Genomic DNA, 15,743 nt, shown 5'->3' on the forward strand with positions numbered 1-15,743 from the left:
GCCCGGAGTGATACGTGTGGCCTTAGTGACGTCTCCTTTTTGTAGGATAGGAAACCGAGGCACGGAGTAGTCTCTTGGGCTGCTCGAGCTCTCACTCCACAGGGAATGGCAGCGTCCAGAGCTGATCCCCGATTTCTTGGTCACCAGAGCCTGTGAGCCCAGCCCACCCATGAGGATGCCAGGTGCGCTGTCCTCCACGGGGGCCTGGGGGGCCACAGGATCTCAGGGACAGGGTGCTTTGGGGCTAAACAGATCAACACAGGTTTGGTGCTGTCTCCGAGTGTGTGACCACAGTGTGTCAGTCTGTACATGTCACTGTGTGGCCAGCAGTGTGCCTGTTTGCCCATGTGTGAGGATGTGAACACAAGCATCTGTGTGTGTGTGTCTGTTTTTATGGTTATGAAACCACAGCGTGGCTGCTTGTATGGCTGTGTCCTTGACTGTTTCTGCTTCTCTGTGAACCCACATAAATATGTGTGTGTGTGTGTGTGTGTGTGTGTGTGTACAAATGGACGCAGTTTGTGTGCCTTCACATGCCTGAGATTGTGTAGGAGTGCTGACCTTAAGCCCGGTGACCTTAAGCCCAGGCTGGGCCCAGTTCCTAGGAAGCAGTGCAGAAAATAATTGGCACCCACCCTCTCACCCTAGCTCAGAAGCTGTAATGTGGCTTTGAAGGTATTCAAGTGCGTGCGCATTGGTGTATTTCTGTACGGACAGTGTGTTATCTTTGGGACCATTTGTAAGTGTGCTTAAAGCTCTGTGTCCAGCTGGGTCTTTGATTGTGTCTCCATACGGGCACCAGCTTGGTGCATATGTATGTGTTGTGTGTGTATACAGATGTGTCTGTCCTGATGTTTTGTGACTGGTGTAAGAAGTGCTGGTGTGTGTATGTGTCTTTGGGCTTCTCCCTGGGTGTGTAATTCTGAGTTTGTATTTATGTACATGCATGTATTTGTCTTGTTTTGTGCCTGTTTATCTGGGTCTTTGGGTTTCTGTGTGTATGTGTGTGTGTGTGTGTGTGTGTGTGTGTGTGTGTGTGTGTACCCATGTGAGTCCTCATAGTCAGCAGCAGACAACTTACTCACACACTGAAATGCCCCTCAGACAGCCCTGTGGTGCTGATGAGGGCCTTGGAGGGCACCGGGGTCAAGGGTCAGTGGACTCCTAAGCTCTTAGGCCATGTGACCTTAAGCCCAGGCTGGGCCCAGTTCCTAGGGTGCAGCACAGAAAATCATTGACACCCCCTCTCACCCTAGCTCAGAAGCTCTCTGAGCAGTTTGTGAGGCTGGTGTGTGTGTGTGTGTGTGCGTGTGTGTGTGTGTGTGCGTGTGTGTGTGTGTGTGTGTGCATGCCTGCCTGTAATCCAGCCTGCCTGCCAGCACCTCCTCTCCCCAGCTTTCCCCATCGCTGACTGCCTACTGTTCCTCCTTCCGAGCTGAGAGAGTTAACCTAGCGGGCCAGGGCGGTCTGGGCTGGGGGCCGCCCCCTGGCCCCCCTCCAGCCCGGCTCCAGTTACAGCCTCGGGTTGGGGAGGGTAGGGGTGGGGTGGGGCTGGGAGGGGAGACCGCTGAGGGCAGCGCGGCCAGCTCTGGGCCAGGGGGTCCAAAGTGCTCGGCCCCGGGGCACAGCCGGACGTTTGGGGGCCTTCTTTCGGCAGGGGACAGTCTGACTGGGGTGAGCGTCCCCCGCCCCTCCCCTCCAGGGCCTCACCCCTGGCCTGGCTGGGCCGCCTATTTTGGGAGCAGGAGCCGCTTCCCAGGCAAGCCAGACCCAAGAGGAAGGGAGTGTGGTTGGGACGTTGGGGTGGAAGTGTGGGTGCAGCTCCGCCCTGCCTCTGCTGTGGTGCGTGCACACTGGCTGGGTGTGGGTTTCGCATACTCGTGTGTAGGTCGGTTGCCTCACTGAGGGCACCGGAGGCCCAGATGGGGACTAATATGTGTGCCTGTGTCTCCACCCCATGCCTTGCTCCAACCAGAAGTTTGGGGAGCGGGCGCCGTCCCCATTGCAGCCCCACTGTGTGTCTGTATGCATTGCGCATGCGTGCATCGTCCCCACCCCTGGCATCTGTCTTCTATCTCAGTCCCACCAGCCTGAGCCTCATGTCACTTGCCTGGTGCTGTCCGCTGGTGAAAGATGTCACCCAGAGGCAGGCCAGGGGATGTTTTCCCTGTTCTCATTGCTTCCAGAAGAGGAGAAGGGGTGGCCTTTCCCACGGGGGCAGCTGGTGGCAGTGTGGCAGCCCGGCCTCACCCGGGCAGGGTTGTGCATGACCCCCAAGTGGGGGGAGGAAGGCTGTTGCCATGGTGGCCTGTGCGAGGCAAATTCCTCCAGGGTGAAGTGGGAGATATTTATACCCAGGGTCAGGCAGAGAGCGGGCCAGCGGCCGAGGGCAGGAGAGCCGGGCTATTACGGACACAGCGAGGCCGTGGTGTGCGGGCAGGTGGCCCTTGGGCGTTTCCTGGCTGTCTCATCCCTGGCAGTGTCTGTCTCTCCACCTGGGTGGGGTGAGGCATCTGCTCTCCCCTGCCAGGGTAGGTGCTGGGAACCCAGGGCCTGCAGTGGGGGAGGCCCCGGCCTGCGGGAGATCCTTGTGGACTGTGTGGGCCTCACCCCTGCCCTTGCTGCTGGGTGACCCCCTTTGTGTGGGTTGTTTTGGTGACGCTGTGTCCTGGTGAGGCAGGGGGTGCCTCTGTTTCTCAGGGTGACCAAGCCGGATGATAGATGCTTTTGGAATTAAGTCCCTGGACTGTCTCTGACTTAACCGCTTGGGTTCAGGCCCCAGTGGTGGGAGAATGAGAGCACGCATTTCCTGACCTTTGGTATTCCCCAGGACAATGGCATCTCTCAGCCACATCTTGGTTCTTTGTGTGGGTCTCCTTGCCATGGTCAACGCAGGTGAGTCTGGGGGAGGCAGCCCACTACCACCTCAGCCACAGGGGTGGCAAGGGTAGGGGAAAATTCTGCAAGAGAACCAAGCTAGAGCCTCCAGTCTGAACTGAGTCTCAGTGGGGTCTCACGTGGGGTCTAGTCACAGACTGGTATCTGGGGGAGGGGAGAGGATGCCCCAGGTCGGGCAAAGGGGGAGGGTGGGATGGAGGCCGGCTTCCCATGAACGATGGAATCATAGACAACCTGGAATGAGATGGAGAGCTGAGGCAGTCAGGTGCCTCCTGCCCTACTCCGGACAGTATAGAGAGGCAGCCAAGACCCAGAGAGGGTGGGCAGCCTACTCAGAGTCCAACAGTCCCCAGACTCCTGCCCCGAGAATGTAAAACTCCCACAGGGTCTCGTGATGCTGCTCTCTGTCCAGGGTCCCAGGAAGCATCCAACCCTGATTTCTTCTTCTCTTTCCAGAAGCACCACAGGAACACGACCCATTCACCTACGGTGAGGGAGGGGCATCTTTCTCTGGGTGCTAGGTGGTTAGCCTGCCCTCTTCTCATTCCTCCCCTCTCCCTACCTCTCTCTGTTTCTGTCTCCATCATTCTCTAGACTCTCGGTGTTTCTATCTTTGTCGTTCTCATTCTTTCTCTCTTGATTTGGCTCTCTGACTCTTTCTGTCTCGATCTCCCTTTGTGAGTCTCTGTCTCTCCATGTGGCCCCTCTGTCTCTCTGATTCTTTCTCCTCTTACCTCTTAGTATCCCACGGCCCATCCTCTGTTGCCACCTGCCTTTCTCCTCTCCCTGACCCCCTTTCCCTCTCCATCATTCTTCCTTACTCGATTGCTTCCTCCCTCCTCCTTGCCCTGTCCACCTCCTCCCTTTTCTCCCTGATCCCTTCTCCCACATCGCTCCGTCCTCCTCTCACTGATGTCCTTTCCTCTTCCCCATCCTCCCGCTTTGCCCCTTCCTCCCCATTCTGCCCCTTTCCTATCCTTCCTCCTCCCCTCCCTGCATTCACCCTCCTCCCTGCATTCACCGGCCTCCCTGCTGCCCACAGACTACCAATCCCTGCGGATCGGAGGCCTTATAATCGCCGGAATTCTCTTCATCCTGGGCATACTCATCGTCTTGAGTGAGTCCCCCTACCCTGCCTTCAGTCGCTTCCGGTGTCTGCCCCAGCCCTGCCCAACCTCCCGCTCCGCCTTCAGCCCCGCCCCATCTGTGCCCTTGGCCCCGCCTTTGTTTCTGTCCACCCAACTTTCCGCCCTCGGCCTCGCACCTGTTCTTCCCCTGCCCTCAGCCACGTCCCAGTTTCTGCCCTTCCCCCATTCCCGCCTCCGGCCCCGCCCCGTCCTTATCCTGCCTGCCCTCGGGCCCGCCCCGCCTCGATCCCCGCCCCGGCCCCGCCCCGGCCCCGCCCCGCCCCCGCCCCGGCCCCGCTTCTATCCCCGCTCCCGGCCCCGCCCCGTTCCTATCCCCGCCCTCGGCCCCGCCCCTGCCCCTGCCCCACCCTTATCCTCAGCCACTCCAGCCCGGGCAAGCGAGATCTGTGGCTCGCTGTGCGGCTTAGAGGGGAATCTCAGCGCACTCCTCTCCATGCCCCCACCCACAGGCAGAAGATGCCGGTGCAAATTCAACCAGCAGCAGAGGTAAGAAGCCTCTCTGGACCCTCATCTTCTCTCGCTCTAAAGGAGCGTTGGGGGTGAGGCCAGAAGTCCACTTGATCCACAGACCCGTCGGCAAATATGTATTAAACACCTACTACGTGCCCAGCCCCAAGCCAGGCCTTGGCACCAAGCCACGAGTTAACTGCCCTCTCTGTATGTCTGAGCTTCCAGCCAAGTGGGGGCGGTGGCCATGGGTTCCAACAGACCCACAAATATAAAACCACAAAGCGTGATAAGTGCTGTGAAAGAGTCGGGGTGAAATGAGATCACCTCACTTGGCGGCCCAGTTTAGCTCAGAGTCCTGTTCCTAGCTCTTTGATTTATCGTTAAATAAAATTTTAAAGCCCAAGCAACATATGAATATCTTCTTCCTATTAAGATACTTGTAGACGTTATTATAAATAAAGGTAGTATTTTATTGTGTCCCTCGTGCAAGATGCTGTTTCATTATGTGTTATTTACCTCTCACACCATCTCTATAAAGTAGATGCTGTTATTAACCTCATTTTACAGATGAGGAAACCGAGACATGGGAAGGTGTTCACATGCCCCAGATCATTCAACTGGAAGATGAGGGCTCTGGGTTTCTAACCTAGGCTGTCTCCAGGCAATCTGCCCTCAAGTCGCTTTGGCTGTATACCTCCTCTTCCAAATTCTAGTTCCTTCCTCAGCACTGTGGGAGGTACTCGCTGTTATCGGCTTGGAGCGCCTCCTGCCAAACACTTAAACTGCTCCTGGGTTGCACTGGATTTTCTGGCGGCTCCAACCTGCTCCTTGCCCATCTGTGGGTCTCAGTGGATTGGTCTGTGAAATGGGGCCGGCATTGGGGTCTTCCGAGTGTAGCTGTCTCTCTCCTTTTCCACCCCCCAATTCCTGACACATCTCCTTTCCCAGGACTGGGGAACCTGATGAAGAGGAGGGAACTTTCCGCAGTTCAATCCGCCGTGAGTCTGGGGAGACTTCGGGTGTTTGGGAATGCGAGTTGATTCCAAGAAGCCCTTTGCGGGCCCTCCCTGGGCGCGGGGTTTCGGGGGGAGGGGCTTGATCTGCCCTGCCGTGCCCCGACCTTTCAGAGGAGCTGGGGTGCCCCTCTTGACTTCCTGATTCTCTGTCTTCCCCCTCAGGTCTGTCCACCCGCCGGCGGTAGAGACACCTGGCGCGATGGACCCCTGCCAGGTCCCGCAGCTCTAACTAGGCTGGGGAAGGGAGGAGAGAGGAGGAGGAGGGGGCAAAGGGCTGGGGTAGCGGGCCTGGAGGGCTCTCCTGCCCCTCACCCTTTTCACCCCCACAGGATTCCCCTGGCACTTGACGCTTCCCACCCACCTTCTGCACGCCCACCACCACCTGGACTGCCCTCTTCCCTAGCCCTGCCCCCACAGACTGCCGCTCAGATTTCCAATAAAACGTGCTTTTCTCTCTTGACAGCGCTGTGCGAATCTGTCAGTCCCTTCGCGGTGGAAAGCCTGGGCGCCCCCTTGGCCCCGGCAGAGGGCGCCCCCACCCTTGGGGAAGGGGCGGGGACGTCGGCAGTGGGCGGGGGCGGGGGTGGGGGTGGCCGGGACGGGGGCGGGCTCTCCGGGCCCCCATTGGCTACGGCCCCCCGAACACCAGGGCTCCCCCCCCATCTACCCCTGACAACAGTCGGTCCGGCTTCCAGCTGCTGCAGCCAGCGCTCCTTCACCGCCTCTACATCCAGCCGCCCCTTGCTCCGGCCCGGCATGGCGACCCAGGTCCCCACAAAGGGTGAGCGTCGCCTGGGGAGAGGGCGCAGCGGGGCTCCGGGATCTTAAAGCTTGACAGAGGATCTGGGGGAGAGCCCAGTACTGAAAGGGGAGGGGAATGGGGAAGAGGATGTTCCCTCCTCACATGGGCGGAGGCCCCTGCATTGCACCCCTCCGTACTCCATTGGGCATCCTCTCCCGGTGGTCTCGGTTCCTGTGCGGGACCGTTGGTTGGAGAGCAGCAGTCCCGGGAGAAAGGATGCTCGGACCGGTAGCTATAGCAACCGTGCAGCTGATCCAGCGCAGCGGTAGTAGTGGACTCGGAGAAATGGTCTTCGAGGGTGGGAGCCGCTGGGTTTGCAGCCACAGAGGTTCTCCCAGATTTCATGGTCCCTGCGGAACGTAAGGGGACGGGGTCCATTTCCCTCTTTTCTATCCACCGCCCCCCGCCTCACCCCAACCACCGCTTCTCTCTCTAGTGCTGGCACCTGTGGTGGGTGTTTCCTGAAATCTCTGACAGGCAGGTTCAGAGGAAAGCGAGGAGAAAGAGGGAAAGACAGGAGCTGTAGGAAGTGAGAGATGGAGAGAGCAAGAGAGAGGGAGGCAGTAAGGAATATAGAAAGAGACTGACTGAGACAGCCTGAAAGAGATAGGGACCAAGAGACAGAGGGAGGCGTAAAGACACAGAGGGGGAGAGAGCGAGAAGGACCGACAGCGTGAGACGGAAATGGGAAAGAGAAGGAGGGTGGCACAGGGTGGGGCCTGCACCACTGCAGTGAGCCCCCATGGGCGGGGATGGGTAGCAGGACCCTCCTTCCCAGCCCTCATTCAAGGGTGTTGTCCAAAAGGTGCATTTGGGTGTGCACACAGATGCCTTCCCACCTCCCTCCAGCCACACAGAGATGGACATTTCACACCATTAGCCCGATTAGGCACCCCTTAAATACTCGCTCCCCACAACATTCCCCCTTTCTTGAGCTTACTTGTGCAGAGGAACAAGGGGGAAGAATGCTTTCATGGTGGGGGAGAGGTGGGCAGGGAGGGAGTTTCCAGCCCTGAGAGCAGGGTCAGGCAAGAGGCCATCATTGCTGAGGAGCCTCTGGCACTGAAGGGAACCCCAATTCCACTCTGATCTCTCCTTCCCTGCCCCCTTTCCCGGCAGGCGGGGGCTGCTGCACTGAACCATATCTGCAGAATTTGAAGCAGGGCGGGGAGGGGGGGCAGTGGGGGGGGCGGCTGCAGAGGCTGGAAGCCACCCTAGGGAGAGGGGGCAGGGTTGAGCCAGCAGCCCTGGCGGGAGCCCAGCACTTCTTTTCGCAGAGATGGTGGTTAGCAGGATCGATGGCAGCAGACGGGCAGAAGTGGGAGGAAGATGCCCTGCCTCCCATCCCCCACACACACCCTTTCCCCAGTCACAGCAGGAGAGGGGACCGCAGGTCTTGGGAAACCCGGAGGCAGGAAACGCATGTTGCCTGTCGTAAACCGCTTAATGAAATTAATTAACAGATCGTTAGGGAGGGGAACGGCTCCCTTGCACCCCTAGCCTCCACCCCCACCTTGTCAGAGAGCAGGAGGGAGTGTTGGGGACAAACAGAAAGGTGATGGAAAGGCACACCTGGGCCTGGGTCCCCATCCTTAAGAAGGACCCTCAGCTTGGCCACAAGCCAGTTGTTCAGGGGCAACAATAGGAAGTACAAAGGGAGCAGAGGGAATCAGGGCCCCAGAGTTAGAAACCCAACCCTCAAGTCCCACACAGGACCCCATCCAGCCTGGGGTACCCGGATCCAGTACCTCTCCTCACCTCTCAAGATGCTCCAGTTGCCATAGTAACCACCTCCTTCCTGATTCTCCCTGGCAACTGGCCAGGAGTGGTGCACATTCCTTCTCCTGCCTCCCGGCTCCACCCTTAGCTCAGCCTGCCTTGAGGACCCAGGTTGCTGGGACAGCAGGAACTAGAGAGGAACTTCTGCATGGAGCAAGGAGCACCCCAGGAGGGTGGAACCAGAGAGGAACCAGGGAGGATTCTGGGGCAGGCGCTCACCTTCTGGGGCAGGGCTTCTCAGATGGTTTGGGGAGGCAGGATGTGTGGAAACACAGGGGACAAAAGCAGGATAATTCAACTGTTCCATCTCTGATGCTGCCTAGCAGGGGTTCATTCATTCATTCATTCATTCTAGAAAAGTTTTCTGAACAACTTTATAAATGCCAGGATTAACAGCAGAGATGAGTCAAATAAATTTGCTCTGTATCTGGTAGGGGAGCTAGGACAGAGCAGAGATGATTCTAAAATAATATTTTCCCATCTTGATGCTTATGAGTACCACCTTCATGATTTTTGCCCTGTCCAAATATTCCCCACACTGATATTTAACATTTTTTCCTTCAAAGGATTAACTTTTAAAAAACTTTGTTAGCTTTATATCACCTCCACAAATGGAAAATCAGGATTTTTTTTTGTCTTACACCAAAAGCAAGTATTAAAATTATATTAAACAACCAATTTCACTTTTCTGGGCCTCAGTGTTCCTCTTTAGTGGAAATAGAATGAAGATAGTGCCTACATTGGAGAACGGCTGTGAAGATTAAATGTGGTAATATCTGTAAAGTGCTCAGAAGAGAGCCTGGCATGGAATCAATGCTATCAAATGCTGCTTAGATAAATAAATAAAGGAGAAAATCAAATAATGTCATAACAGTCTACTTAGATATTATTACTTGCTGAAGACCTGAGCCCAAGGCCTGTTTTCTCTTGAGAGATTAGCAAGGGTTGGAAGGTGTAGAGATACATCAGCTCCTTTTTAAGAATGTCTCTTTGGACAGGGAACTGAAGAAGGTGAACTTACGGTGAATCGGTGCTATTCAGGGTCTTGCATCAGTCAGTTTAAGCTACAGTATGCAGTACCAATGGCGCCCCACTCCAGTACTCTTGCCTGGAAAATCCCATGGACGGAGGAGCCTGGTAGGCTGCAGTCCATGGGGTCGCCAAGAGTTGGACACGACTGAGCGACTTCCCTTTCACTTTTCACTTTCAGGCATTGGAGAAGGAAATGGCAACCCACTCCAGTGTTCTTGCCTGGAGAATCCCAGGGACAGGGAAGCCTGGTGGGCTGCCGTCTATGGGGTCACATAGAGTCGGACACGACTGAAGCAGCTTAGCAGTAGCAGCAAGCAGTACCAAGGGCTTCCTTGCTGGTTCAGCAGTAGAGAATCTGCCTGCAGATGCAGGAGACACAGGTTTGATCCCTGGGTCGGGACGATCCCCTGGAGAAGGAAATGGCAACCCACTACAGTATTCTTGCCTGAAGAAATCCCATGGACAGAGGAGCCTGGCGGGCATGGAGTCACAAAAGTGTCAGACCCGACTGAGCTACTAAACAACAACAAATGAAGTACCAAAAATCCCAGTGATTTCTGACACCCAAAGTAGATCTCTCTCTTAGATTATGTGTCCACCACGGGTTGACTAGGGTCTCTACTTCCCAAAGAAAACTGGAGCAGCCACAGTCTTGAACATTCATGTCACCAAGCCAAAGGCAAAAGAGAGCTCTTGCATGGGCAGTTAATGCTGCAGACCAGACTCACGGCTCATTGGCCAGAAGTAGTCACATGTTCTCCTTCCCAACCTCAAGATAGCCATCCTTGCTGAGCCTGGATGGGGGAAGGACACTAATGACAACATCTGGCATCACCCTGGCACCCCCAGTACACCCCCGTCCCCTAGTGAGGCATGTTTTGCAGAATTCCACTCTAAACAAGGCAGGGTGTACTAAAAGCTGTCAGTGTATTAGGGAAGCAGCAGGATGGGTTTCGTGAATGGGAAGGATGTTCTGAGTTCTCCTGGAGGAGACTACCGTTTGAGACAGGGAAGTGGGAGATAGGGAAAAGTAAATACACACACACACACACACACACACACACATTAGTGAAAGTGAAAGTGTGAGTTGCTCAGTCTTGTCTGACTCTTTTCGACCCCATGGACTGCAGCCCGCCAGGCTCTTCTGTCTATGGAATTCTCCAGACAAGAATACTGGAGTGGGTTGCCATTTCCTTCTCCAGGGGATCTTCCTGACCCAGGGATCGAACCCAGGTCTCCTGCGTTGAAGGTGGACTCCTGACCATCTGAGCCACCAAGGAAGCTGCCATACACATTATTCACATGTTAACATTTGGAAATCAGGGCGAGTCTTCTAGTGGATGAGTATGTTTTTATGTGGTACAGTTACATACATATACATGCATACATGCATACATTCACACACTGGGAAAGTAACTACAAACTCAATTTTGAATCTTTAATTTGATGGTGTCCGAGAAATAAGTAATATAGGAATAATATGAATTTTTGGACAGTTCCTCTCTGCTGAATTTGGTGGCAAGAACAAGTGGATGAGAGCTCTCAGAAGACTGAGAAGTTGTAGGGAGTGTTCAGGGGAAGCTGATACACTGAGCAGTTGGTTCTCCAGTGGGATTCATACTCCCAGCATCATATGCAAAAGAGAGTGTATACGTGTTTCTCAAGAAATGAGTCCATGCTTGCATTAGATTTCCACAGGGGTCTAGGATCAGGACTGCCATGTGTGGTGAGGTAAGTTGGGCATTATATAAGGGAAGGTATCGAGCAATGGAGTGAGTTGGGGCTGGAATCCAGCCTATGCTCCAGTCTTTAAGTTTTGTGTCCTGCCATGAGGTTACATTGTCCAGAGCAAGGGGTCTCAATGATCTGATTTCGACACAGAAACCACTAGGCCAGTGGCCCCATTAGGATCCTCAAATAATTAAGAAGCCCAGTGTTGAAATGTTTTTCCCTCTCTCTCTGCCTTCTTCCCACAGTTCCTCAGGATCCTGACCCATTTTACTATGGTGAGTGGCAGATTCTGCGACGAGGGTACCCACGGGCTGGGTGGAGGGGTGGCTGTAGATCCCCACAGGTCACTGCTGAAGTGGCTTCAGCTATGGCTTACATGTTATGTGCTGGGTCACTGGCCACATGACCCTGTGGATATAATTGACATCAGCTTGGCCTATGGAGGGTTATATCAGACATGGGGAGGGGGTACCTTCTAAGGACCCTCCTCAGGCTTCACCAGCACTCTGGGCTAGTTTGCTGGGGTCATCAGAGAAGCCAACCGCTCTGACACCAGGCTGGCTGGATTTGAATCCTGGCTGATCCACTCACTAGCTGTGTGGCCTTGAGCAAGCAACTCTGTCTCTCTGGGCCCTTCTGTAAATAAAGAACACTAAGTTTTCACCCATAAGGACTGTGGGAAAGATTTACTCAGATATCATTAAATCTTTCCATAGCACTGAAGTCAGAAAGTGACTCCAGGTCTAGTAGACCTGACCCCAGATGCCTCTCTATATACCCTCCTGTTCTCTCCCTTTATTCACTCATACTCTTCTCCATGTTCTAAGTTGTTTCCTGCCTCAGGACCTTTGCACTTACTGTTCCGTCTGCTGGAATACGCTTCCTCTAGCTCTCCACACAGCTAGCTAAGGCTCCCTTTTCTTCTTCAGGCCTCAGATCAAATAATGACTGTTAGGAGCCGTATGTCAGGAGAGGCCTTCTTGAGTCCGCAACAAGAGAAGCCACACATAGATCTAGGCATGGTCCCATGACTGAGTTTTTTGGGTTTTGTGTGTGTGTGTGTGTGTGTGTGTGTGTGTGTGTGTGTGTGTGTGTGGTTTTATTTTCTTTATCACAAATGAAAGACAACTCCCTGAGGGCAGAGGCCTGGACCACTGCTGGTCCAGAGTAAATATTTTTATAGATATGTACTGTGGCATACTAGATAAGAATAATTCTTATGAAGGAAAATAAAATAAAGACTGAGGTTAAGAAATGTTGAGGAGAGGATGGGAAATTCTAAATAGGACAGCCAGAGAAGGGGTCACTAACATTTGAATAAAGTCCAGGAGTTGGTAAGGGAGGGACATTTGAGAGAGGAGCTTTCAGGAAGAGGGCCCAGCAAGTGCAAAGGTCCTGAGGTAGGACCATGCCTGATAGGCTCCAGGAACTGCAGGGAGAGCCGTGTGCTTGGACAAGAGAATTGAGGAGGAGAGCGAAGTGGAATGAGGTCTGAGAAGGGATCAGGACAAGATGGTACAGGGCCTCATGGGCTGTGGGGAGGACTCTGGCTTTTCTTTGCTATGAGGTGGAGGTTAGAGGGAGTGGAGTGGTGTGCTCTGAGTTCAGGAGGACCCTGATTGGACTCAAGTGTTAACAGGATCCCTGTGGCTGAGGTGCTGAGTAGGGGGATGGATGATGGAGAGACCGCAGAGAAGGCTGTTTGCTGAAAAAAGTAAATATATGCAGTAGAACAAGGGTCCCCAATGGTTGGGCCAAGGACTGGTAGCAGTCAGTGACCTGTTAGGAACCAGGTCGCACAGCAGGAGGGGAGTGGCCAGTGAGCAAGCGAGTGAAGCTTCATCTCTGTTTGCAGCTGCTCCCCATCACTGGCATTACTGCCTGAGCTCCGCCTCCTTGGATTCAGATAGATTCAGGAACGCTATTGTGAACTGTGCAGGCGGGGGATCTAAGTTGCCCTCCCCTTATAAGAATAATCCCCAAACCATCCCTTAACCCCTGTCCGTGGAGAAATAGTCTTCCACAAAATCAATCCCTGGTGCCCAAAATGCTGGGGACCATTGCAGTAGAAGAAGGTCCTATCTATATCTATGGCTGAAGAATCCAGAGAAGGGTGGTGGGGAGAGGTCTAAGGGGAGCACTTGGTGTCCAAGGGCCATGTCTTTGATCCTCACATGAACCCATGGGAGAAGCCTGCAGCCTTGAACTGGGGCCAAGGCTCCAGGGTTGGGCGGTGGGGGGTGCGGGTGGGGGTTGCTGGGGAGCCGCCCCTACTTTGATGACCTCTAATTTTTCTTCCCCAGACTATGACACTGTGCAGACGGTAGGCATGACTCTGGCTACCATATTGTTCCTGCTGGGCATCCTCATTATCCTCAGTAAGTGTGACCCTTTCCTGAGCTCCAAAGCCCCTCCAAGAGGGCCCCTCGGGGTCTCCAGGCACCTACAATTCCCCTACTGGCTTTTGTCCAGACCCTTATGTCCTGTCTCCTTGTTCTGTTCTCTGTCTCTCCTAACAGGCAAGAAGGTGAAGTGCAGAAAGGCGGACTCCAGGTCTGAGAGGTCTGGCAGCAGAGGGGAGAGAAAGGGAGGGGTGGGAACAGCCTGGGAGCCCCCAGGGGTGCTGCCATAACCAAAGGGATCCCAGAGCCAGCCAGGGGTCTCCCAGAAAGCCTGCTCAGTTGAGTCTCTTGATGCCTTTCTCTCTCATCTTTGCTTCCACAGCCCAACATGCAAATCCTGTAAGTCGGAGCTTCCCTCCTCAGGTGAGGGTGTGAGAGAGTGTGGTTCTGCGAGGGTGAGTGGGAGTGGGGAGGGGAGTCCACGGGGACGTTGTGCTGGATCTCCCTAAGAATGGGGCCGCCAACAATGCGGCCGAGATTCCACACATCAAACCTGTTAAAGCATAAAGTTAGTGGGATGTGACATGGACTCCTAAAGAGTCCTAGAAGATGCCCAGAAACAAGTACCTAATCTTATAAAAGCAAGGATGAACTCATTCTCCAGAGGAGAGAGCCACAGCCTGTGAAGAGAGGGGTCCCACGTGGGAAAAGAGCGTTGGCAATCAGAATGAAGGCAGAGTTGAGCACTAGAGAAGGTAGGAAGATAGAACCATTTCTTGACTTTCCTGTTCAGTTAGGACAATCAAGGATGAAATGACTGAGAAAAAGGAAGGGAGAAGGGAGGAAGCAAGGGGGAAAAGGGGTAGAGGGAGGGAAGAAGGCAGGCAAGCAGAAAGGAAGGAAGGAAGGGCTTCAGAATCATTGTATCAAAAAACAAAAGGAGACACATATAGAATGCAGATTTTAAACACTGATATTGGGGAAGAAAAGAGAGAATATAGGAGGGAGAAGGGTGGGGGGTGGTGGAGGATGGGGGTGGGGGGTGGAGGGTGGAAGAGGGGTGGAGGATGTGGAGGTGGAGAGTGGAGGGGGTGATGGGTGGAGGAGGGGGAAAGTCAGGGCAGGTGCAGAGAGGCTCTAAAGGAAGGTGGAGAGAGATGTAGGATGTAGGAGCAGGGATAAACATGTAGATGAAAGATTGTGACTCCTTGGGGGTGTTCATTTTAATTATGTAAAAATATCTCGACCTGTTTTTGATGGAGCTGTGTCCTTTCCAGGGACTTTTAAAAAACCAGAGATGGGAATCTCTTTGGCTCTTTTGTTTTTAGAACTAAAAAAAAAAAAATGGGCCTTGGGGTAATCAACATTTGGAGGATTTGATGTTGAATTTCATGTGTTTTGTTTCATGTTTATTTCGTGAGATTGAAGAACTTAAAGGGGTCACTTTGTGAATGATGAAGGGGTTGGCCCAGACACCTGACCACAGTCTAAGAGTATATATGAGATTTTGACCCATGACAGTTGAATGATGATCCCAAGTGGGTGGGAGACAGGAGAATTCCTGTTGTGTACCAAGTTCCAGAGATGGGGTGCTGGGGTGTAGGAAGAGGTTGGGGGCTTGGCAGAGGGATGGAGACTCTTCTTCTGGAAGGGGGACACCCCAGAAGAGCCCAGGGTGGGCCAGGGGTTCCCAGCTTCATCACAGGTGCCCTGTGGGATAGGATAAAAGCCACCAAGGTGTCTCTATATGGACCAGACACTGGGGTGCAGGGAGGCAAGACAACATCCGAGGGCTAGCTCAGGGGTGACAATCTGCAGGCTTGACCTCAATGCTGGGGATGAAGGGCCCACTGCCACCCCTCTTGTCTCCGACTGAAGCTCCCCGGCTCTGTCTCTCTCTCTCTCTCTCTGTCTCTCCCCAGCCCCCGGAGGTGGTGGCGTGTAGAACCAGTCGTGGTCACCTCCACTGCAGTCCCTGCCTGAGAGCGGAAGCCTGAGGATCGGGTGGAGGCGGTGGGGACCCCAGCCTGGCCCCGCCCCCGGCAGCGCTCCCCTGAATGAGCCGCCCCACCCACTCCAAGGCTGGAGCCGCTGCACCTCCCTAGGCCTTGGCAATGACGACCCCCCAAAGAGCCCGTCTGCATCCCAGACCCGGAGACTCAGGCCTCCAACTCCTGGGGTCCCGAGTCCACGCTCAGCCCCCCGCCGTCCCGGGGTGCTGCTCCCAGGGACTGTCTCCTCTTAGGAGACCCGGACCCCGGCACCCTCGGTGTCTATGTCTTGAGCTTAATAAATCTGCGTTTGGTTTTTCCCCCTCTTCTGTGTGTGTGTTCTCGTCTGTGGGGAGGAAACGGGGGAGGGGCCAAATCGAACCTGGGGAGCTATCTCTCCATCCCCAGACTTACCCCCTTCCTCTCCTTCCCCTCCGCCAGCTCCCTAGTGGCCTCCTCCTCTCTCGGAACCCCTCAAACTTCCGCTCCCTTCCCTCCTTGCCACCCCCGCCCCAACCCAGCTGCCCATCCCCGAGACCCCAGAGTACACCCCT

At 54.4% G+C, this 15,743-nt stretch overlaps 2 protein-coding genes across 9 annotated transcripts; both read left to right on the top strand.

Annotated features, from left to right (window-relative positions):
- On the top strand, positions 55-5,972 carry FXYD1 (FXYD domain containing ion transport regulator 1). 8 transcript variants are annotated; one of them, XM_005692329.3, is made up of 8 exons: positions 1,547-1,674; positions 2,831-2,895; positions 3,355-3,387; positions 3,941-4,015; positions 4,496-4,532; positions 5,445-5,494; positions 5,675-5,726; positions 5,842-5,972. In XM_005692329.3, exons 2-7 carry the CDS (start codon positions 2,835-2,837, stop codon positions 5,695-5,697), a joined length of 279 nt encoding a protein of 92 aa, XP_005692386.1. In that variant the 5' UTR covers positions 1,547-1,674; positions 2,831-2,834; the 3' UTR covers positions 5,698-5,726; positions 5,842-5,972. The 8 variants fall into 8 exon arrangements, with proteins under 8 accessions (XP_017918888.1, XP_005692386.1, XP_017918886.1 ...); XM_018063399.1 differs by lacking the exon at positions 1,547-1,674 and adding an exon at positions 55-182 and having other exon boundaries at positions 5,675-5,972; XM_018063397.1 differs by having other exon boundaries at positions 1,547-1,759; positions 5,675-5,972.
- Positions 6,109-15,507, top strand: FXYD7 (FXYD domain containing ion transport regulator 7). The gene is given in 7 exon segments (XM_005692322.3): positions 6,109-6,293; positions 11,102-11,131; positions 13,160-13,234; positions 13,376-13,409; positions 13,581-13,621; positions 15,121-15,138; positions 15,141-15,507. Coding segments are annotated over 7 exon segments (264 nt in total). The 5' UTR covers positions 6,109-6,268; the 3' UTR covers positions 15,182-15,507.

Source organism: Capra hircus, chromosome 18 (assembly GCF_001704415.2).
Source record: "Capra hircus breed San Clemente chromosome 18, ASM170441v1, whole genome shotgun sequence".
Lineage (NCBI taxonomy): Eukaryota > Metazoa > Chordata > Mammalia > Artiodactyla > Bovidae > Capra > Capra hircus.

Bases quoted from the DNA above. Each gene is read 5' to 3' on its own strand.
- FXYD1 (XM_018063399.1), top strand. From the start codon at position 2,835: ATGGCATCTCTCAGCCACATCTTGGTTCTTTGTGTGGGTCTCCTTGCC. The intron at 2,896-3,354 runs GTGAGTCTGGGG...TTCTCTTTCCAG, and splicing joins CCTTGCCATGGTCAACGCAG to AAGCACCACAGGAACACGAC. The intron at 5,495-5,674 runs GTGAGTCTGGGG...CTTCCCCCTCAG, and splicing joins TTTCCGCAGTTCAATCCGCC to GTCTGTCCACCCGCCGGCGG.